Here is a 22,942-nt window from a genome sequence, read left to right on the forward strand (position 1 = left end):
AGCAACCACCATAGCAACAATAGAAAGCCTGAAAAAATCTTCGTAATAACTGACAAACTAAACATCATATACATTAACTGAAAGAAGATTATGAAAATAAAATGCACATTTCTTGCTAGAAATGTTATCAAACCGCATTTCGATGTTGAAACTATCTTAAAATATAGCATTTTTCTTTTATTTTGCTTTCGCTGACAGAAACTTGACCGTCATGTGGACACAGGCCAATAGAAAATAATAGGCCAAAAAAAACCCAGAAAACATCTCAGCAGGTTGTCCAGTAATCGGAAGATTGGTGGCTCCTCCAGTCCACATGTCGAAGTGTCCTCGGGCCAGATACTGAACCCCAAATTGCTCCTGAAAGCTGTGCCATTGGTGTGTGAGTGTGTGTGTGTGAATGATTAGAACTCCTAATGAACAGGTTGGTACCTTGCATGGCAGCCTCTGCTATCAGTGTGAAATGAGTGAATGTGACATCTAGTGTAAAGCGCTTTGAATGGTCAGAAGACTAGAAAGGCGCCATAAAAAATGCAGTCCATTTACCATCATTTTATAGCCATTATTGATGATACGTTTCTGACCAACTATTACAGCCCTCATTCATACTGATATCAAGTCCATTGTTACTTTGATTTGAGCTGTTTCAGTTCAGACCTGAGCTCTGATTCAAGGTTACAGGCTGTCACAGATATTAGAAAGACTGTAGGAGAGTGGCCAGGCCTCAACATTTTGAGTGGAATAAGATGGAAAATGGTCTGAAGAAATGGGTGGAATACAAACTGGTCTACGTTTTTCAGATTCTTCAGGGTTGACTTTGGCGTCCTCTAACAGAAATGCGCTTATTTTTAAAAAGTAGGCACAAGATTAAAATTTCAGCTTGAAGAATTCCTGATGTCTGACTGCAGACAAATTAAAGGCTATTCCAGACAAATATGTGTTTTTGAATTCTTCAATGCCTTTAAAGGCTGCAAAATATCCTCACATATACTGTAGGTGGTGCCATGTTTGGCAATATAAACAAAAATTAATTCTTAAAAAACAGCACGTCACTGTTCTTTCTTTCATTCACCTGTAATAAAGTCAACTTTAGTTCAATCCTCAAGAAATTTCTCATTACATGGACATAGACGACTAACTTGTTTGCGAACTGTCACTCCTCAGACCTTTGTAATTATGTGACGAGCCGCCTTCACCACTGAGAGAAGAACATAACGAATTTGTCTTGGGTATGAACTGCCTTCCTTAATTACAGTCACCACTACAAACAGCCGACAAGGCGGAGCTGGGCTCACAGGGGTGGGGAAGGAGACATGGTTAGTAAATGCCTTAGACGACAGGCGACAAGCTTGGCACTTTTATTCATGCTGCTCGGGTCGACAGATTTAATTTGAGGGAGTGTTTGGTCTCTGTGATTTGATTTTCATCTATGATATCTGTATATCTAATACACAGTGACAGGTTTACAGTGATGTTTTGTAATTTGGGGAAACCTTTACCATTTACATGTGATACATTGCTGTCTTTATATCATTATAACAGTAAATCAGCCAAGAAAGTATGCACGTCACAGCAGTACAGTCATGATTGTAGGCAACCCTTAACTAATTAACATCTTCATCAAAGTAAGTGTAATGACTCGCACTGTAATTTGTCGAAGTGTTCCCCTCACCCTTAAAAAGAAAACATGTAGAGGCTTGCTTTTTTCTCATCTTCTCCTTGATTGTTTTGGCAACTCCTTTCTTGTTCATCATTCTTTATGCTCTCTATGTGCCAGCGCTTGAGGCTTTATCGGTGTAGTTTAACAGTATTAGTGTTCTTTTTAGTATTGCTATATAAACATTAGACAAAACTTGGTGCAGCCCAACCGAGTAGCAATTCACCTGACATTTTCAGGGTATGTGTTTGACATAAACATGAGGAAAACTGTAACATGAACTAGCAAAGAGATTTGATTTGGGGTCTGTAAGATTTTACAGTGACTTTTTGGCTTTGCAAGTTGCAATTTACACCTGTTTTGAATCTTTATTTGCAGTATATGTGGTATTATTATGGGTTATCCCATGTCGGATCGTTCATTTCCATGGTATGACACAAAGATTAATTAATTTGTGTATAGATGACACATGATCTTGATTTGAAACACTTGATTTGTAGATTTAGAAAATTATGAAGCATATTTATTATAGAAAATAATATTATGTCATGTACATTACATTTTATTCATTTTATGATATATAACATATATACAATCTACAAGATCTGTACCTCTCATACAGTGGTGAAAGGCACCATTTTTTCACTGGTATGATGTGAAGCCATCCATGAGCAAAGTATATTCAATAGTGTTAATTTCCATTCCTATTTAAGTCATTAATACAAACAATAGCCCTCCGAAATCGTTGCCATTCTACAAATGCAGCCCCTAATAGAATATAGTGCAGAAGCTGTTTTCCAGTTCAGTCGATAGAGGTAATGTTCTCAGTGAAGGGAAGACTGATACATCCAGTGGAGATTTGCGCGGCGTACATCTCACAAAACCACCTGGTCATATATATATTCATATGATATATACTGTATAAAGTAACAATTGAATTAAACAAGAAGTGCAAGACTCTCCTTGAAAGGAAAATCATTAATTTCCAACCCCTCTACTCTCAGCCCCAAGCCCATTTGTTCCTACAAAAGATGTAAATATTTAAAAGTGCTGTGCAAATATACATTTAGTTTCCTGTTTTTAAAAAGTCTCAATCATTTCTTATCGGTAGGGCGAAAAAAAAAAACGTTGGGGCTTAAACAACTCAGCAGTCTTGGAGCTGCGCCTTTGCCTTTTTCACTCTCTCAGCGACAATTTGCAATGTTTATCAAACATTTCTCTAATAGGAGTTAATTGTGTTTTTGTTAGGGGTTATTTTCATTTTTTGGCGTGCTAGTGACTATTTAGGGCAATAGAACAATGTATGTGATTGACTCAAAATAAACTACAGCGCCCATTTTCATTGCAATGAAAGAACACGTCGAAGTTAACAGTAAAATGTGGCTCATCAATGCGTTTTTAATAGTTGTTGGACAACAGTGGAGTTGGATGGCACAGAGGAATAAGCTGTATCAGGTTTTGGCTGCACAGGCTACACTTGTTTGTTGAATTATGCCTTTTAGTCCATAATAGAACATCACAAAGTTAGCCTTTAAGTATGCCATTAAAATGAGCCAAAATTTTAATTTTACATAACTGATGATAGCATCAGTTAACACTTTCGAAGAGATTAAGCAGATGTTCTGCGTTTCTTGAACAGCACAAGCTGGATCAGGCTCAGTACAGTTTACATGAAGAAGGCTGCAGCTTTACTTAACTCAAGGATCGTGGAGAACACAAGAGTTTGCCACATGGGCTATAAACTTAACTCCTTGTTGCTCTCTAACAAAATCATGTTAGTATATAATGCTCTCTGATCCTGCCAGTTTCATTTTTTTTTTTTTTTTTTTTTTTTTTTTGCATATCTATGCAGGACACACAAGGCCATACATGCATGACTGTCTTGTGTTTAATTTAGTTAATGCTCATTGATTGATTTATGCTTGGCATCCATATCTTTGGCCTGCTTCTCTGCACAAGAGGAAATCTGTGCTTGCAAATCTTTTCCAATACAACATGTCAAAGAAGAGATGAGCTGCAGCTGGGAGCATGAGCAGACAGGTGAGACTGACTCATTAAACACCAGTGTGTTTTTCTTCTCTGATGACAGACACTGTTTTGTCGTCATCCCATATGTACTCTTAGGATTCTTCTTTCTCTCTAGACTTAACAGTGAAGTCCCTTAATGCTAAAAAAAAAAGATAAAAATCTGGCATGGGATGAAGTCACACATTGTGGAATGGAAAATATAGTGTCCTGCCATGGTGTATCGTGCCAAATAGGATTTAACAATCCATAACAACACCAGTGTGCATCTAGCAAAGAAGGCAGTGGGTTCAGTTTTTGACAAAAGATTCTATTGATTACTTCAAGATTATAATCACTCATACTTTTCTAATTGTTCTAGTTTTTCAACAGCTTGTTCTGCAAAGTCTCGGTAATCTAATAAAGCATGCAACACTGCAAACTGAAAAACCATCTGCCATTTGACCTGGAGACATTGCACATTTGTCTTTCAGATGGCTGTCTAAATTAATTCTCCTTGGATTGTGATTTGAAAATAAAAAACTGGTGTCTGACTCACACTCTCTTTATCTTTTTTTTTTTCCTTTCTTGAAGAGAAAGTATTTCAAATGCATACTCGTTTTGTTACTCCCAGATTCTTGATTCTCTGCACTGCAACATCCTACATTGCTTAAAAATCTAATCTGTTTTTGGAGCTGCCAGGACCTGCCCAGTGCCAGGATCCATGATTTATCTGGTCTTTTGGTGTGCAGTGTTTGAATTTCCCCTTCTGTCTAATTATAAAACTATCATTAAAGTGAAACCTCAGAATCAGCTCTATTCTGTAATTCCTCTCCATTGCTAGACCGGAGAGTGATGTTTTGACATAGGGTCTGTGAAAAATGATTGGGTGTTTGGGTGGAAAGATCTAAAAGGCAGGTTTAAATATGTGTAATTCAGCTTGTACAAAGTTTATGAGTTCTCGACAAATGAAATGGTTTGGTTTACAAGGGACCTGTGGAGGAAGAAGACGTGCAGATGCAAGCTGCTGTCTGTGGATTCTCTTCTTCACAGTTTCGCCTGTAAAGATGTTCGAAAATCCTCCATGCATTTTATGATGTTACTGCCAGATTAGAACCTTGTGCGTTTGTGAAAACACAAAGACATCCATTCAAAGTGTTGCAACATTTTGCAAAAGTTTTTCAACACTTCTAACAGAAAACAGATATGACATCAGAAGTTTAAAGCATTCGAAGAAATTGTCGCATCGTGTCTGCCCTCCCATGGTGGCTGTGATCTGGATTGGGTTGCACCAGTTTTTTCACCAGTTTGTGTGTAAAGCCTGTCTGTCTTAGTAACTACTAGCTTGTTTCAAACGAGTGAAAGCTGCACTATTAAGGAATGTCTTAGCGAGAGAAGATTTTAGTAACGGTTAGTAGGAAAGTGTCCACTGTTCACTGCTGTAACATAACTTCAAGTAAAATGACAAGGAGGCCAAACGATATATCAAACTTAACTGCCAGTCCTTTGTAAATGTAGCTGGGTATGACTGTGTTTTATTCATATCACTTTAAAGGGATGTCGCAATGTAACGTTAGCTTTGTCAGCTGGTTCAGTCAGCAGTTAGTCCCACCTGGCAGTTACTGGTTGTAAATATTTTGTAACTATTCTCTACGTAACACCCAGTTTGTGTTACCTGTACAGTGTTTTAATCAAATGTCAGGTCAGATATGTAAACCATATCCCATTAGCTCTTTTACTCTTCACTTTAAACAGATCATATACTGTATTAGCAAGCTAATGTTAGCTTTGTCAGTTGGTACAGTTAGCTATGCAACAGTCCCATCTGGCAGCTGGATGTATATATTAAGCAACAACTAATCTCCATGTAAGATCTAGTTTGTGTTAATTATGCATTTTAATCAAGTATCAGGTCCGATATATAAACCATATCCCATTATCTCTTCTACTCTATCTACCTATAAGACCGAGTTTGTTTAATTATATCATATTTTAATCAGGTGTTGGGTCAAATGTAACAGCCTGGTATCACCAAATGACGTATGAATAACATGCTAATTTCTTAAGTCATTTCACGTGTTATGACTACGCATTTTTTGCTTTTCACTTGTAATTTCACACCATTTAGGTCTAGGGTGACCAGATGTCCCAATTACGAGCAGTTGCCCCGAATCCTGAATCCTGCCCCGTCCCGTTTGTCCAAAATTAGACTAAACCTGAAATGGAGCCTGGTGTCCCAGGATGAAGATAGCAGAAGTTACAGATTGGCACCGCACTGATGAAGTGAATGAAATAAAATGAATTTTATGCAGCAGATAATGATTTACACAATGTTACAAACAACACAGTCATTGTGTTCCTTTTTCCGAATGACAGACAGTTGACTACATGTACAAAAATAATAAATTTTAGCTTTGAATTTGACTTTCACGTTTTACTGTTCGTTGACACTGAATGTAATGTGCTGGAGGCCACGCCCACCCCCAACTCCCTTGTCCCGAATTTCACCCATACTGGTCATATCTGGTCACCCTACTTAAATTCAGTTGCCAAAAATGACCTATATTTACATTTGAGTGACAGGTGAAGTGGCGCGTTTCAGATGACGTCAATATAATGTGACTTTCTTTACCTTTATAAGGTGATTTTGGCTTATTAACAGGTGATGGGTTGGTAGTCGGCTAGATAGTCACGCTAAAGGTTGCAAAAGTTGCATTGTTCGAGACCACTAACCAGACATTATTACCGACACGTCGGGCATTTTTATCACATTATAATTATCATTTTTCACCCAAACCATGATCTTTTCCCAACCCTGACCGAGCGGTTTTTGTGCCCATACCTAACCAATGGCGTTATATGACACTCAAAAAGCTAAAAATGCGTTGTTAAATGACACAAATGTGCAGACATGACATGTGAAATGTGCTTAAAAGTGACATGTTATTTATACACCATCCCATGAGATCACATTGAATGTAACCATTACTCTTCACCTCAAACAGGTCACATGCTGCATTAGGAAGCTAATATTAGGTTTGTCAGTTGGTTCACTCAGCAATGCAACAGTCCCACCTGGCAGCTAATTTGTATAAATATATAGTAGCACTAATCTCTACCTATAAGACCTAGTTTGTATAATTATACCGCATTTTAATCAAATGTCAGGTCAAATGTAACCATTACTCTTCACTTTAAAGAGTATATTAGCAAATTAAAGTTTGTCAGTTGGTTCAGTTAGCTATGCAACAGTCCCACCCTGCAGTTACTGAGTGTATATATTTAGTAACAACTTATTTCTAAGTAAGACCTAGTTTGTGTAACTATACAGCATTTTAATCAAGTGTTAGGTCATGTCAACCATATCCCTACGTCTTTTACTCTTCACTTTGAAGGGGTCATATAACAAGGTACAGTTAGCTTGGTCAGTTGGTTAAGTTAGCCGTTAGTCACACCTGGCAGCTACTGGGTGTATATATTTAGTAAGTATTAATCTCTGTGTCAGACTGTGGTTCAACCCATTTTAATGTGTAAGTTTCCACTTACGTTATAACTAGGCTAAGTTTGAACTTACAAACAGCTGGAACAACTGGCTCCTGGCGTGTATACTGAGTCAACTGTCAAGCAAGAGTTTGGAATTTCTGAGCTGGCATCAGTAATGGCCTCATCATTTAGGTGTTTCTTTAACAGTGGAGGACAATAAAAAAAAAGATGGATTGAATTAGGTTTTCTCTGGCTTTCATATCCAGCCTGACACCCATTGAAAGTGGATGTGGAAAATAGGACAGAGAGAGGGGGCTGCAGAAACGGCTCTGAACAGAAACACTTGAGCACTAAATCACAATTTCCATCTCTGTTTCACATTGTATATCCTTTCTTTTGTCTCACCGGGACTAATTTGGTGAAAGATTACTCTGTCTGAAAGTCTTTTAATGACACCTATTTGTCAGTTGTCCAACTTCAGATAAGTCATCATGTTTTTGGTTAGGTGACAATTCAAGGGAGCATGTAAAGGCCTTGAGAAAGAGTAGTTGAGAGTTCTGAGATTAGTGTGGTGTAGGTATAAAGCCACCCTAAATACAGGGCTCAGGCCATAATTTGACCCATACGTCTAAGTACTTAACCATTATATGGCTTTAGTGGTCAGTTTTTTGAAAGGCTGGTTTACTCTTGTTGTAAATATCCTGTCTTTTTAAGAAGAGGCTATACATTTGAATCAGTGTGAGATGCTTTATAGTTTGGATTACCGCCTTTAAAACCAAAGAGGTTTTACACATGTAAAGGTTCGGGTGACCTCAGGTAAGACCTCACATGTGAAGGTCAAATCTGAAAAGGAAAGGTGGATATAATTAGACATCTGAAAGGGGAATCCAGGTGTGCACTTTTCTTTTTGCTCAATGCCTCCCTGTCTGTCAGTTTGAGTTTTACATAGGGGTCTTTTAAAACTTGTCATGTAACAGATTGGTTTCTTTCTTAATGTTGAACAGCCAATTTTGTCTACTTTTTAACTATATTCACAACACTCTTTTTTTAAAAGCTATACAACAGTGTCTCTTAACAAGTGTCCAGTCTGTAGCATAAAAGATCACTTGCATGTTTTACATATTTGAGATTATTGTGACCACCAGGCATCCACGTTCAAACTCATCTTTCACACACTGTGCCGTCTGTTTACTGTGTTTAAAACCAACTTTTACTGGGCCGTTAATGGAAGTCTGCCCCCCACTGGACCAGCCATACGACAGCTTATAAAAGACAGCTGCCATTTTTGGCCACTCTTGAGACAGCAGTGACAAAATTTAGTGTCTGAAGCTTACCTTGAAATGTACAACTGTTGCAATTATTGTTTACTAATTTGTAGTAATTCATTTTCACATAGGAGCTGCTTTTTCTCAATCATGACTGTTCTCATTGCGTTACAATGTCATCTCACATTTTGCTTGATTGCAACTTCCAGTGTGTCTTTGAAAATGTCAGTTGATTAGTTGATAAACTGTTAAAAGTTCCCTTTAAAACTTAGAAAAAGTACAATGTTTTGAGCTGAAATGGTCTCTTTGTCACACACAGTAGAATTACACAAACCTGACATAGCTGATCAGAAATCACAGTTACAGTTTTTTGGACTCATCGACTGAACAAGATGAAAAATAGGCAAGAAAAATATGAGTGTGTTTTGCAGGCTGATTGTTTGGTTTTCTTCTGTGCCAGAGAGCACACAAAACCAAACATGCAAACTGATTGGTCAGCTGTTTCTATTGAGTTTCCTGTTATTGATACTCTTTTAAATTGAGTGCCTCCATTAAAAAAAAAAGTTGGACCAACTTGCAAGAGGCTGATCATCACTACTGAATCTATCATTGCTGATATTACTGGTGCACTCCAGTTTTCCACTGGATGTTACTCAGATTATTGTGTATCTGTCAGAGTCAATAAAGCAACAACTTAGTGTTTTGTTATAACATTTTCATTGTAATAAGATTACATATTACATTAAATGGGATTCTAAAGTGCAAAATTGTAATAAATGTATAACAAGGAATTCTGAAGAAATCTCTTACAGGGGAGACGTTTTTACTAAAACCCTCTGAGATCAAACTGATTAATTTATGGAAGTGGCTCTGATTAGTGTGCATTTGTCTGTTTGTATATAAATATTGTTATTATTGTTATACTATGTATAACATAATGCTATATGTGCACCACACTTAGTTTTTTCTGCTGTAAAGGGAAATTGTCATCACCACATTGTTCTGTTGTTCAGGTTCGATAAAAAAAGTGAAATTTTTCCTGTATTCATATTTATTTCTCGTTGTATGTCATGTTAATTGCATTTTAATAGGAAACATCTGAATATGTGACAGGTACAATAAAGGTGTCAGTACTTTTAACTGTCAAACAGACAGAGTTAAAAAACTTTTTTTTGCCCTGAAGCAAAAATTTGCTGTTGGGCCCCAGTTGACCTGTAATGCCACCCAGGTCCAGAGACCAAGACACCAGTTATGCAGGAAGACACCTGGCCCCAGGTATTGTGTACACTGAATTTGTGATCATTTTATTAAAAACAACCATGTGAGCACAATATCAACTAATATGAAAAAGGAGTTAAAACCTGATTTGTGTTACAGGATTAGATAATATGCATTTTAACTGGCTTTAATAGGCTATTTTGCAATTTCACAAAGCCAGTTTGTAATTAATCCAAAACAAATAAACAACAAACCAACACAGTAGGCTACATGCGGTGAACCTGGGGGCTTTGGGGTCTGGGAGTCCCGGGGCAATTGTCCACTTTACCCAGATGATAATCCAGCCTTGTGTGGAACTTGTGTGAAACTTTTTTAGTACAGATCATCAAAGCAACATGATACTCACTAGTATGTGGGGGGTGTGGACTGTGCCTACGATTATAAAACACAATCATATCATAACTCCCAGACCAACTTTGAGAATTCCTTTGCCTTTGTTAACGATTTATCTCAGACGCAGTTTGCTTTTCCCGCTTTGACCCACTCCTCTGGAAATAGCGGAGTCTTTGCAGAAGAATCCAGAGCGCAAGAATTGTAGGCGTGAAACTTTCCCCTCAACTTTTTCCTCCCTCCCCCGGCCAATAACAGGGCTGGCTCTAATATATGGACTCCTCTGATTTGCCTGAGCCTCCTGTCCGCGGAGTGACTGACAGCCTGGGGGAAAGACTTTTTTTGAGCGTTGCCCCGTTGGACTTGAAGGGGGCTCTACGTGACGACAGGAAAGAGGGGGCAACACTTCTGATCGGAGGAGCAGCGGTGCAGGACAGTTCAGAAGAGCAGAGAGGAGAGGAGCAGTGCGGGAGAGACGGTGCCCATCCGTCAACTAGCTGGAGGAACCCACACTAACAAACCCTTATGGCTGCTTGAGAAATAACGATACACCCCCCCTCCCCCTTTTTTCTCTTTCTCTGGGACTTTTGGCTTTTAGTATTGTCCTGACCAGAAGTTGTTGCAAGTCTAATTAGTTTCTCCAAGTTGAAAAGTGAATCCACTTGCTGTGGACCTCTCTGACTGGCGGTCATGGATACCCATATAAGATGGAAAGTTAAACGGAGGATAAGGGACGCCCAAATCACTTTAGCAGTGATTCTGCTTTTTGTCACATCGCAAGCAAGTTCAGGTAAGATGCAGCTGTGAGATTTTGTTGGATACAGTTTTTTTTTTTTTTGGAGCAGCGCTGCGCTCAAAAGTTTTTTCCCCCTTTGGTTATTGTGGATCACCGTGATGTCCGCCCCTCCTCCTAAACTCATCTTTATTGGTGCCTTGATGTTTTCAGCTTTGTCTGCCCGAAAGTATGGGACTAATCAAAGGGGTTAAAAGAGTGCAAGTTTTTTGAGAGAAAGCGTTTTTTTATTTTCAGAAAGGCTGATATGATGGCAACTTATTCTCTATCTGGATGTGGTGGAGTTGGTTTGAAGTGCAGTTGTGCAAAAGGCTGCCCCTGCACAAACATCCAATAGCTTTTCATATTGAAAGATAATCTTAAAAGCTTGTTGTTGCAAAGTTTATAATAGATAGTCATAGCATATGCTGCATGTCCCTTAATCAACCATGAAATTAATATTTTCCACGTCACTTTAAAAAGATATCCAGACTTATTATTATGTAGTAAAAGTAACTTTGCTGAAGTGCAGTTAGAGAAAGTTTAGAGGCATTTCCTATACGTTTTTTTTCTTTTACTTCTTTTTTAAACTGATGAGAAGGATGAGCATAATTTTCATAAGAGGGAGGGGTTGCTGCTCGTCTGAAGTGGCAGGGTGGAGCCGCCTTAAGGACTCCACATCAGGACACACAGTTTCTAAAGCACTGGGCCCTATGCTAAGGCTCCGACAACCACATATTTCACTAATTGAGTTCTACAAATTCTCCTCATGCCTTTCAGAAACAGTTATATAACCCAGAGACTCAAAAATATGAGTGTAAAAGTTTGGTTGTATCTTCAATCAGATAAAAAAACCCCATTCCTTATACGGGCTTGATTGAAGAAGTGACTTTTTAAAATCATCTTTAGACACTCTTGTGTAGGACTGTTGTGTCCCATGGGGTGTTCAGAAGTCATGCAGCGCAGTGGCAGAGGGGCTGGGATCTGGCCTACATGTATTATTAGCACCTTGAGACCGCCTGGCATGGTTGGTGGTCTGCTGTCTGCCGTGAGTCTCTGACACAGGCCTTTGAGTCGAACAGGTGGATTCTTCTATCTGCTTATCCTACCTTAAATGACAGTGAGAAAGTGTCTGAAATTGTGCTGATGGTGAGAATATTATGTGTTGTGGCTGCTTGACAGAGAGCCAAATGCTCAATTAAAAGCTAAGGCCACAGCAGAGAAGTAGAAATTATGATGATGAAAAACAGATGCATGCAACTGAAGTGGTTTTACAGGCTCATATGGGCTATACTGTTAAACATATAAAGGAATTACTGCAGCCTGTTTATTTTGATGTTGCCAATAAGTGTCTCGTTGTTAACCGAACACAACTTAGGTCATAGTGTAACGGTTGGATCTAGATCTGGGTCATTTTTGATGACAAAAGAGGAATTGGACTCAAGTTTTGGTGGGACGGTAGACAGCATGGGACTGAATCCACTTTTATGCTGCAGTCTGGATTTGATCAGCTCTTAAAAACCAGAGCACAGAGAGCAACCAGAGTCTTGTATATGATCCTCAAGGGTACTGTTACACTTCCTGAAACTTGACACTTGACACATGCTGAATGGGAAATACTTGATGACTGAGTGCTAGCAACATGCTGACTGCATGCAAGTTTTATGTAAACTAATTATCTTGTTCTTCAAGTTAAAGATTTTGACTTTCATCTATTTTTTTGCTCATTTAAATTCAGTTAAGCATCAGGTATAATGTAAATTCATTTTATCTGTTAATGTTCACACTAATGCTAAGTTATGGTGAAAAAAAAAAAACGTACATTTCATCCATATAACGTCTCATCTGAGTAGACAAATGATAATTACAGACAATTAGCCAGTTTGTCAGCAGTAAAAGATTCATCTTGACCCAAACCAGCTGACCCTTTAGCCTCAGGGAGGACCTGGATATTCATTCATCTGAGGGCTTGCAGAGGCCTGCAACGACACACCATCACAGGTTTATCTGGAACTAGTCAACTCTATACACACTGCGCTTGCATAAAAATGCAGGTCATTGAAGAAATATTTATAGCCTATAGGGGGAAATTATAAACTCAACAAATGTTCATAGTCTATTTTGTCCTGGTCACCTATTCATATAGAATTTTATATTTAGTATAATAATAAGTGATTATAGCCTAAATAAAGTAGATGTCCTTAAATTGTATGGTTTTTACATTCAATTGAAATTGAATGCAGCACAAGTATAACACACAAGTGACTGTGGACATCATAAGAGTCGTATTGAATCATTGTATAGATTCAATCTTTGTATTTAGTTATAATTACTAAATCATTATGTATGCAGTCTAAATTACATATGTATGACTGAGGTCCAATAATTGGTTCCATTATGGATAAGTAAATAATGTTTAAGTAAAACATTATTCAGCCTAACAGCATATTTACACATCCGGCAGACAACAATAGGATTCAGTAGGAGTTTCTGTCCACCTGGTGAATGTAAGTTCAATAATCACTCTCCTTTTAGCTCTGGTTTTGGTCTCCACCAACTCCTGAGGGAAATGTCCAGCTCTTTAGCGGCTAAATGCTCCATTATTCTCAGAAGCTAGCATAGTTGCTAACTTTATGTGCCGTTTGGTGCTGGACAGATAGTTTACAGTAGGTTTATCAGAGCTTTTTTTTTGCTGAAAACAGCTGCTGGTTGCCGCTTGAAATGAGGTTGATGAATGGTAACAATTAACAAAAACAATGAAGTAATGTTAGTGGGCCGTAAAACCAACTCAATGAGCTGAAATATACTGAAGTACTTAGTGGAGCTGAGGCGAATTGCAGAGACTTTACACACAGTCATTTGTTAATATAAAAAAAAATGTTGATTAGAGCAGCTTTAAGGTTGTGCTGGTAGAATTAATGTCCAAAAAGATAAGTCTGCAGTCAAATGTAGCTTAGCTTGTTAGCCTATTAGCCTAAAATGTTATCATAGAATAGCATTAAATGATATCATGACATAGCATTTTAACTACACTCACAGCTAATAATAAAGAGAGAACATATCGAGATATATACAATTTTTTTTTTTTGCACACCACCAAAGTGTCTTAAGTCAACAGCAACCTGAGGTCAGAGAGGATCAGCACACTGAATGTGCTGCAAGTCAAGCTTTATTAGAGAGAGTGAGTGAAGTTACAGTCCACTGTTCCTCAAGGAGGTCATCTTGTTTTGGCATTAATGAGGAAACCTTCCTTTAAACTCATGTGAAAAGTGGTAATAACAGAAGGCCTGTAAGACATAAAGGTCAAGAATGAGAAGAGGGGTCGGAGTTCAAAAGTGAAGGTCGGGACTCTCAGAGGTATAGGCCTGGATAGGTTTCATTGCCTAAAGAAAGGAATTCTTGCTGTAGGAACACATATGTTGGAGCTCCATGTTTCACTTAATTCTCCTCTGACTCTTGGAGGTCAAAGAAAAAAGATAAAGCAGCACAGCCTTATTTTAGGTCAAGTGTTCCATGTCTTGGACTTTATGCTGGATCTGACAACTGACAACTTTAGCCTGAGATCCAGGATTTGAATTGAAACTGACACTGACAATGAAGGTGTTATGTCTTTCTAGTTTCCAAATATTCATGTGTTCTTTTACAGCTAATAACCTATTTAAACGTGACACAATGTCCTGGCTTCGTTGTGGGACCTCAGTTTATTTTTTTAGTTTTAAGATCAGCATACCTGCTGTAGACTAAATCTGGCTTCTTCTCCAAAAAGGTCTCCATTGTATTTCTGCTGAGTTGCTCTTTCTATGATGTTTCCTCAATCAACGGACTCTTTTCACAAGTCTTAGAAAATCTATTTTGACTCTTTTCACTGTGGTTTATTATCATTAATTAACCAAACGTTTTTGTACATTTCACAGCTGTAACAAACATTCATGCAGGACCAGGACCTAGTTGTGCAGACTACTTAAGTCATCAAAAATACTGAAATAACATTCTTTGAATACCTCGTGCAAATGAAAACATGGATGGGTTTGGGCTAATGCCACTGTTGATAGTAGATGACAGTATTGAAAGGACCGGAGGATATGTCAAAGGAATCAGGAAATATGGTCATGATTCAAGAATTATGCTATATATTAGGAGCTGATATTTGTTTCATCCTGTACTTTTTAAAGGGATAAACAGAAGAAGGCCTCGCTGTTTCGCTAAGCGCCCTCACATCTGGATTCGATAAGTTCCATTGTGCTGTCTGCTAAGCCCTCCAAAACGCCAGAAAAAATGTCTTCCAGATGTTTTCTTCCCATTCTTGGTGGAACAGGGGATCGTGAAAAAAATACTGTTGCATTTTTGAAAAGAAAATACACCATTCTGTGCCGGTTTTAGAGAAAATTCCTAATCGAATAACGTCTGCAGCCTTCTAGCAAAGCTGAGTTTGTAAAAATAATAGCAGTGTGCCTTTGTGTCTCAGCCAGATTTGCACATAAGCATCCAGGGTCATTAAAAGGTTCTTTTTGTTTAAGCGAGCCAACTTTATGACAGGGTTAAAGGTCGGATACAGCTGGTCCGCAGGTGTTTTTCATTTACAGTCCCTTTATATTGGGACAACTCCTCTTCAAAAGGAATTTATATGCGTTAGTCAATTTTGCCTTTTTGTCATCATGTGTAAAGTTCTTAATGAGGCCAATTAAAAAAGCTCATAGGAGTGATTGAATCCATACAAAATGGGACAAATTCCATGACCTCCTGTGTACTTTATTTGTGAATTTTACAGAGCTAAAATTCCATTTTGTTAATTTAATTCCTTTATATGTCATTGATCTGTCAGGAGAGACTGACATCACTCACTCCCATCTTTCAGTCAGACATAAAACTGTAATTTCAGTGGGTTGTTTCTCACTCACCTTTATGTGGCAATCCTGAGGTCATGTCCAACCTAATCAGATAAGTGGGGGTGAGAAAAAGTGGGTTCTTGTTTGTGCCTATTGCCATGGCGCTGAGGAAGGAATCTGAGTTAGCTGGACGGTGGAGAGAAGCAGTGACCCTGCAATTGCATGTGCCACTTCAGCCTGTAAATGCAGGCTTTGTGGAAAGGACTCTGTAAATCAGCTCTAATGCCTGATAACAACATGGGAGATAAAACAAAATATGCGGGACAAGTTTTTGACCCCGTGTTAGAGTTAAGGAGATCCTTTGTGCAGCACAAACGGTGCATTATTTGCCATATCCTGGACAGTATATCGTCTATTCCTTTCCAGACTAATTAAGGGGCAAATAATTGTTTTGAGCTGCTCAATGGTGCTCTGTGCTCATGACACAGTGCGTTTGGTTTGAAGCCAGTTGCAGATGGTTTCCTCTAAAGGTGTTGCTTACCCAAAGCTAGTATCTGCTAAAAAACACAGACAAACATTGACTTTTTCAGTTCCAAATTACAACCGAAAGGTACAACGTGTTCTTTACTCCCCAAGAGACAAAAGGGAACAAAATGGAGGCAGTAGTGATTGAAATGTCAACACGAACACATAAGTGATGTAAAAGTTGGAAGTGGTACCTCGTGATGCAACTCCCACTCCTGTATTTGATTTTTAATCGTATGCTTTGTTGCAGCCTGTAGTGCATGGGGGAGTGAAAAGTTAAGTCTGGTCCAGGCTCACAAACCCAGTATTCACTTCAGCTGGGAAACAGTGCTTTTCTCTGTAATGGGGTATTATAATCATTGAGCATGGAAAGCAATGTATGACTCATCCTTTCCAACCCCATTCCCCCTTCCTCAGCCCTAGCTCAGCCACAGCCTGGGCAGAAGAAATACTGAGTGTAAGCATTTTTTTTTTCCTACTAGGAGAAATACAATGGTTTCTGGTCACTCTAGAAACTTCACTGGAGTCAGATGTATTCTATTTTTACTTTATTAGGTGATGAAATTAGTGAGAACTGGAAAGTAAAAAAGGTTGGGCATTAAAACAAGACAGGTTTCTGCTTATTCGGCAGTATTTGGTCATTAAGCCTTAGACTTAATTAATTTGGTTTTGTTGAAACAAGGGACCATACAAGAGTTCAACACTATTGTATGTACTGAAGCAAGCTTGAGGAAATGTGTTTGAGAAATCCTGTCTTGAAAATTTTACAAAATGATGCTTCATTGTTGATGACTCAGGTAAAGCAGCCTGTTGTCAGTCAGGCGTTCACTGGCACGGTAACTTCTGTTCACCCACAGGATTGATGTTGCTCAAGCACCGTTTAAAGTGTCAATACGAGATGGATTGATGTTTGACTTGGCTGTCGCTGTAAATGGTGCAGATTATTTGGCACAATGGCAAGGTTTCCTTACCTCAGGTTGCAGTTACAGTGTGTGTTATAACTATTACAAGAGAAATGATTGATAACCTACATTTTCCTTTTGTTTTTTTTTTTCCATTTATCTTGTATGGTCACTCTTTCTGCACCTCTTTGTAGCTGTGTCATTACATTTTGTAACACCGCCCATCCTTTATGCATCTTAAAATGATGCTGCTCTTGATGTATCACTTACCTCCTTTCTTGTCTCAAGTTGTCTGTGTTCAGTGATGCATTCATCCATTGAAAACACTATCAGTCTAGAAGCGTTACTGGATTTTAATTAGGCTTTGGGATGCCTGTAGTTTGACAGTCATATTGTAAATCACACTCATATGTGGACTGGGTGAAGTATTTTTGGGTCATTGAGTTCATTGATGACACACTCCCTTTATAAGAAAACATTGCATATTCGGATTGATCCCCATCATTAGCTAAGAGGCGCAGCATCCCAGTTGAGTACTGTAAAAATGTGCCTCTTAGAGATTTGATAGGCTTTACTTGTGTGTCAGCGCTGGATTGTTCTTAATAAAGAGAAAAGCTTCATCATCATGCAGGATTTTTATATTTAATAGATTCCATTTAAAAGATTCAATGTTCTGTGTCAGTGTGTTGGTGCTGGAATAATAGTAATCTGTGAGGCTGTTTGAGAGGAAATGGCTCTGTAATGTCAGTGCTTCAGGGCCCTCTTTTTATCATACAGTTCTCAACAGTCAGCCATCAAAACCGTATCAGCTGTGGGAGAGACAGAATGAGGAAGAGGCTGCGATGCAGGAGAAGAAGAAAAATAGGCCGAGGGAAATAAAGCTGCTCGCGGAGGTTCGAAAATAAAAAACTGAATGATGCAAAAGAAGCACAGAGACAGACATAACTGCGAACACACGTGTGCCGCAAAAGTACCATCCCTGCACTTTCTTGCTGTAAAATGAGCGTTCAGAGGTGCACCGTGGAATCTTGACTCAGTTTTTCCATCTCAGTCTGTGGTGGACGGCAGACAGTGATTTATCCTCACTGCTGTGAGCTGCAGCATGGAGACAGTGAAGTAAACCATCTGGTATTCCCCCTGTTAAAGCAATAACAGAGAGTCCGGCTAAAACACTGAGCCCCAGAGTACACAAGAGAAGCTCTGGTCAAAAAAAAAAACAAAAAAAACCTCTCTGTTCTCTGGATCATCTTTCAGGTCTGTGTGCTTATGTTTTTGTGTGTGTGCGAGCCAGTACGTCTGCAGATTCTGGATGAATTTGTCTGTCTGTGTGTTTTTGTCTGACTGCTTGTCATTTTTTTGGTGTTCTAAATTTATCTTTCCTGTAATTTTTGCGATTAGAGGCTGGAGTTCGTGTTTTGAGTATCTCATGATGAGCATCAGAACGAGTCGATCATGAGCGGGGAAATGAGGGCATTAGGTGTATAAACAAAAGGCTCTCACTCCTCTCATTTCCTCCTCGCTCTCTTCCTCCCTGCTGCTGCTTTCACGTGCAGCTCGGAGCCCGGGTCACTGGGTCAACGTCCTGAAAACTTTGGATTAGAGCTGACTTATAAAGTGAAACCGTACTGATACTGGCATGTGAGGTCATTTACAGACTAAGCTTGTGCTGATTGATGATCAGATCGTATATTGAAGATTGAATGGATGACCGACGATTGGTTTTTCCTATGCCGATATTAAAGCAATTTTAATTAATTAACTTACTAAAGGTGCTATACAAGTGGTGTAGCTCCTTTGAGGAATAGCTCAGTGCGTAGGTCAAGAGAGAAAGAGCGTGTGTTTGATGGTGAGGTTGAGCAGAGAGTATAAAATTAGCAGTATAGCTGTGAACGTAGCAGTGCAGTGTGTGTACAGTTAAGGCTATTTGTTAGTGATTAAATGCTACAGCTCCTCAAGACCTAAGCCAAGTTCCCTTGTCTTCAGGGTTAAGGGGGTTAGCCCCCAAGTTAGCAACAACTTCGGCCCTGGTGCCCATTGGAACCTGACCAGGCTCACTTAAGGTGGATTGACCTTTAAGGTGGACCAGATATTCTCATTTTAGTGATGATTTCAGCCACTCCTAAACAGAGAATGGAGAAATGTCTGGCTGCTGAGTGTCCCCCCACCCTCCTCACCCCCCACCCTGGGCGATAGCGTTAGTTATTGGCAATCATCTCACAGGGTGATGATAGGATGATCTGACTATGGAGAACATCACCCAACTCTATTTTAGACATAATTTTGCTTATGTAGGTGTAAACATTCTCCTCTCACAGTTAAAAAAAACCACCAAGTCATCATCTAGTCATGTGATTCTACCCTTTTCACCTTTATACTTCGTCTTTATTCAAACAAAGCAGCTTACATCATGATGATAGCTACATGTAATGCTAATAGTTTAGCAGCTGTTGCTGAACACAATCATTTACTAACTGTAGCTAACATTAGACATATGGTCATACCAGTGAAACCCCTGAATGTATCAAATCTAGCAAGGGTGCATTTTATTGCTTATGAATTCAACATTTCATTTTTAAGAGGCAGAATGAGCTCAATAAACGTGCTCTTCTTTCAAAAGTTGCATAATCTCACTTTAAACCGTCATATCTCATTAAATCATATTGTCAGGGAGCCCTAATGGTGTGTAATGGTTTTTGAACCTTTTTATGACTCATTGTCAGTTTAATACTATTAACACACAAACATTTTTTTCAATTATTGTTATGATAGATGTTTGGTCACATCACCCAGCCTTTGGTTGGATTTTACTGTGCCTGTTTAGTGAAATATAGCATAAACAACCACTTTAGCACGTTAGCATTTGTAGGCCCCGTAGGTGTGATCTTGTCTTGGGGATTGTGAATGTGCGTGTGTACAGTATGTGTATGCATGCACGTTGGTGTCCATTGAACCTTACTTTAGGTGTAGAGGAACACTGAGTGAGTGCCAAAAAACTCTCTCCGCCAGTGGTTTCGTGGGTTTAATTAAGCAGAGGTGCGGAAGGTGTGTGTGATTGCTTGCCGTCTTGCTGACTGACATCCCCATTCAGTTTTGTGCTACTGGCATCAGTTTACTCATGTGTTGCACGTCTACAGTAGTGTGTGTGTTCACTCTCAGGATGTCCCTGCAGTGAATGTAATGGGTTCAATCTAGCAAGGGTAATGCCTGCAGTATGATTCCCACGTTTGGTCACGTGAACCCCCCCCCCCCCCCCCCCCACCACCCCTCCCTGCAACAACTTAAGGTCAATGCTGAAGGAAGCTGAAGTATTCATAAGTGATTCCTTGATATTTTGCAGGAGTTATGTTCTCATATTTTAGACTATAAAGCAATCCTTTGTGATTTATGTTCAACAGCAGCCACTGAGGCACAGTGTGGACAATCAAGAATCATATTGATAATGGCAATAATGTCAGTTATACAGCAATATGTATACAAATTGTGCTGACATTATCTACAGTAGCCACCAAGTTACCGAGCATAGTAAGGCTGTAGCATCAAAACTCCTGAGTGTATCGAATTGAGCGAGAGAGTGTTATATTGCTCATGAATTCAACTTTAATTTATACGGGAGGATTGTGTCACTTCTTTTACATTTTACAAGTTACATAGTCTTGCTTTAAGTAATTAAAACCAGGGTCTTAATTGTAACCTGCTGTATTCACAGTCAGGCTCCAGCCTCAGAACAGTTGGCTTTGGTTAAAAGTTTTATAACAGAATAGGGGGGAAATAATGAAAAAAAAAAAAAAAAACCCTCCCTGTCTGTGATGCACTCTAGGAGGGGGAAGTCTCTCATTGGGCATTCTTGTTTTCGGCTGTGCTGGTTTCCAAGAGAGGCAGGGTCCTCTTTATGGCTGCTAATTACTCCTTGTCCTCAGCGCCAGGTCAAGCATGTGCCTGGAGAGTCAGGCCTCACTTCAGGGCGGCTGGAGTAAGAGGAGGATAGGGGGCAGTGAAAGAGGGAAGAATGTTAATCCTCCCCCCCCCATGAAAAAGTCCTAATTCACTGGTCCGGCACCCCTCCTCCTGTCAAATGAAATGGTGCCGTCTGGAGAGCCACTAAGCGTTGTTACAGATAGTGTGTGTGTATATACTGTATGTGTGCATATGTGGAAATTGAGGGTAGATGGATAGGTTAGGGGAACGGGATCCACCACAGTCTTGGCACGGTGCCGAAAGCAGGATTATGAATCTCGCACTCGAGCTACTGTTCAAAGAAAGAGAGAGAGAGGAAAAAAAAAAAAAGGGCAGAAAGAAAGCGTCGTGAGGTAGGGAGGGGAAGATATTTGCAAAACCACATCATGCCCACGTCTCTTTCTAATGTAGTACATTTTACTACACATTTAAAAAAAAAACCTGACATATAAACTATATACTTTTATGAATTCATTATCCTTCACTTTGCTGCAACCTCGTTCATCCCATGTCTGAAAAACAAACCCATAAAAGGCCAAAAACAAAGTTAACTGCTCCTCTTTTAGCAGAATCACACACAAGACACAACACTTTCTCCTACTAATATGTACAAAACACTTAACACACGGCTCGGGGAAAGTGTTAACATTTGCATACTTTATACCTCATTCATCGCCAAGAGTTTATCTTTCAGGAAAAAAAAAAAAGGGGTTGAAAAAGGTGAACATGAGGGATTGAGTTGTGTACAGTTTAAGGAATTTGTCTCTAATTACTTTTTGGCAGTTTATTGTTTTCAGCTGAAGTCAGATAAAATAATTCTGTGGGAATCTTTTGATTTATTGACCGCAGTCACAGTGTTATTTTCAGTGAAATTCAAAACTTTTATACCCTTGGTTGCACTGTCTCTGTGTTGTAATTGCATGTAGTTGTGAATCACAGAGGCTGATCAGAGCTTTGCTTGATGGATGAACTGCAGGGATAACAATGAGAAGACCTTTCTATACACACATTAAAACGCTTCCAGAGAGCACCAGAGCCTCAGGATGCACTAGTATTTCTAGTATTGCTTTTTATGTCACGCTCAGTTGCATGAAAGCAGCAGCAGATGAGGGATGGCAGTCTGGCGGTGTGCAAATGTACACAAGACTGTGTCATATAAACAGTGTCTGTGTATATGTGGGGAACCTGCCCCCTTGGATGTGAAGGGCTGTGGTCACAGGGGGAAGTATTTTTAGCATCAAGTGCCAGAGGTGTTGGTCTCTTGAGGGAACTGGTAAGTGGGTAAACATCTCAGCTTAACAAGGTGGGACTGAGACCCATACCTGTGGGTTAGGATGTGGTCGGGACAGCTTCCGCTAGAAGGTCAAGCGCCGGTGACAGAAATGCATGAATGAAGTTGTCTGAGGATATGAAAATAGAGTTTATAATGTTTTTGTTTGTAACACTCACAGGTTTTTTTACCACTGAGAAAGTGGCCCATTGATTTTTTATTCCTGTTCTTCGCCTCAGGTAGATCATTATCGGAAAATACATTTGTTGTTTCTCAGATGGGGTTTTCGATCTATTATTTTGCGGTGCGTCTGTGGACAAAGATACATTATGCTATCCTTTCACCTTCCCTCTCCTTCCTTGTAAGCTGCTAATTGGCCCTCTCCACCTGGCTCACCTCCAGGTGACCCTGCAGATCCATCAGTGGATCTTTAACCTCAGATGGAAAAAAAAAAAAAAGTAATATAACAGATTTTGCATGAGGAAAAAGGAAATTGGAAAGTGGAAATGAGAAAGTGTAATAGTCTGATAATATAACAAGACTGATTGATATAAGGATGGAGGGAAAGGCTGGTACGGTATGAGGGGCATCCTGATGACAATCCTTTCCTTCCTGAAAAGCTGCTGATCTTCACGGGATTAGTTTGTGTCAGTATGGATTAGCAAAAGCAACACTCCTC

At 39.3% G+C, this 22,942-nt stretch overlaps 1 protein-coding gene across 2 annotated transcripts in view; it reads left to right on the plus strand.

The window, feature by feature from the left end:
• Positions 1-10,281: 10,281 nt before the first annotated feature.
• col5a1 (procollagen, type V, alpha 1) overlaps positions 10,282-22,942 on the plus strand; it is a 75,148-nt gene continuing 62,487 nt past the window's right edge. Inside the window, exon 1 of one of the 2 annotated variants that reach the window (XM_044332866.1) lies at positions 10,282-10,804. In XM_044332866.1, coding sequence (XP_044188801.1) covers positions 10,705-10,804 — 100 coding nt within the window. In that variant the 5' untranslated portion in view covers positions 10,282-10,704. The remainder of the gene's footprint in view (positions 10,805-22,942) is intronic. The other variant, XM_044332865.1, reaches the window with a different exon arrangement.

Source organism: Thunnus albacares, chromosome 18 (genome assembly GCF_914725855.1).
Source record: "Thunnus albacares chromosome 18, fThuAlb1.1, whole genome shotgun sequence".
Taxonomy (NCBI): Eukaryota; Metazoa; Chordata; class Actinopteri; order Scombriformes; family Scombridae; genus Thunnus; species Thunnus albacares.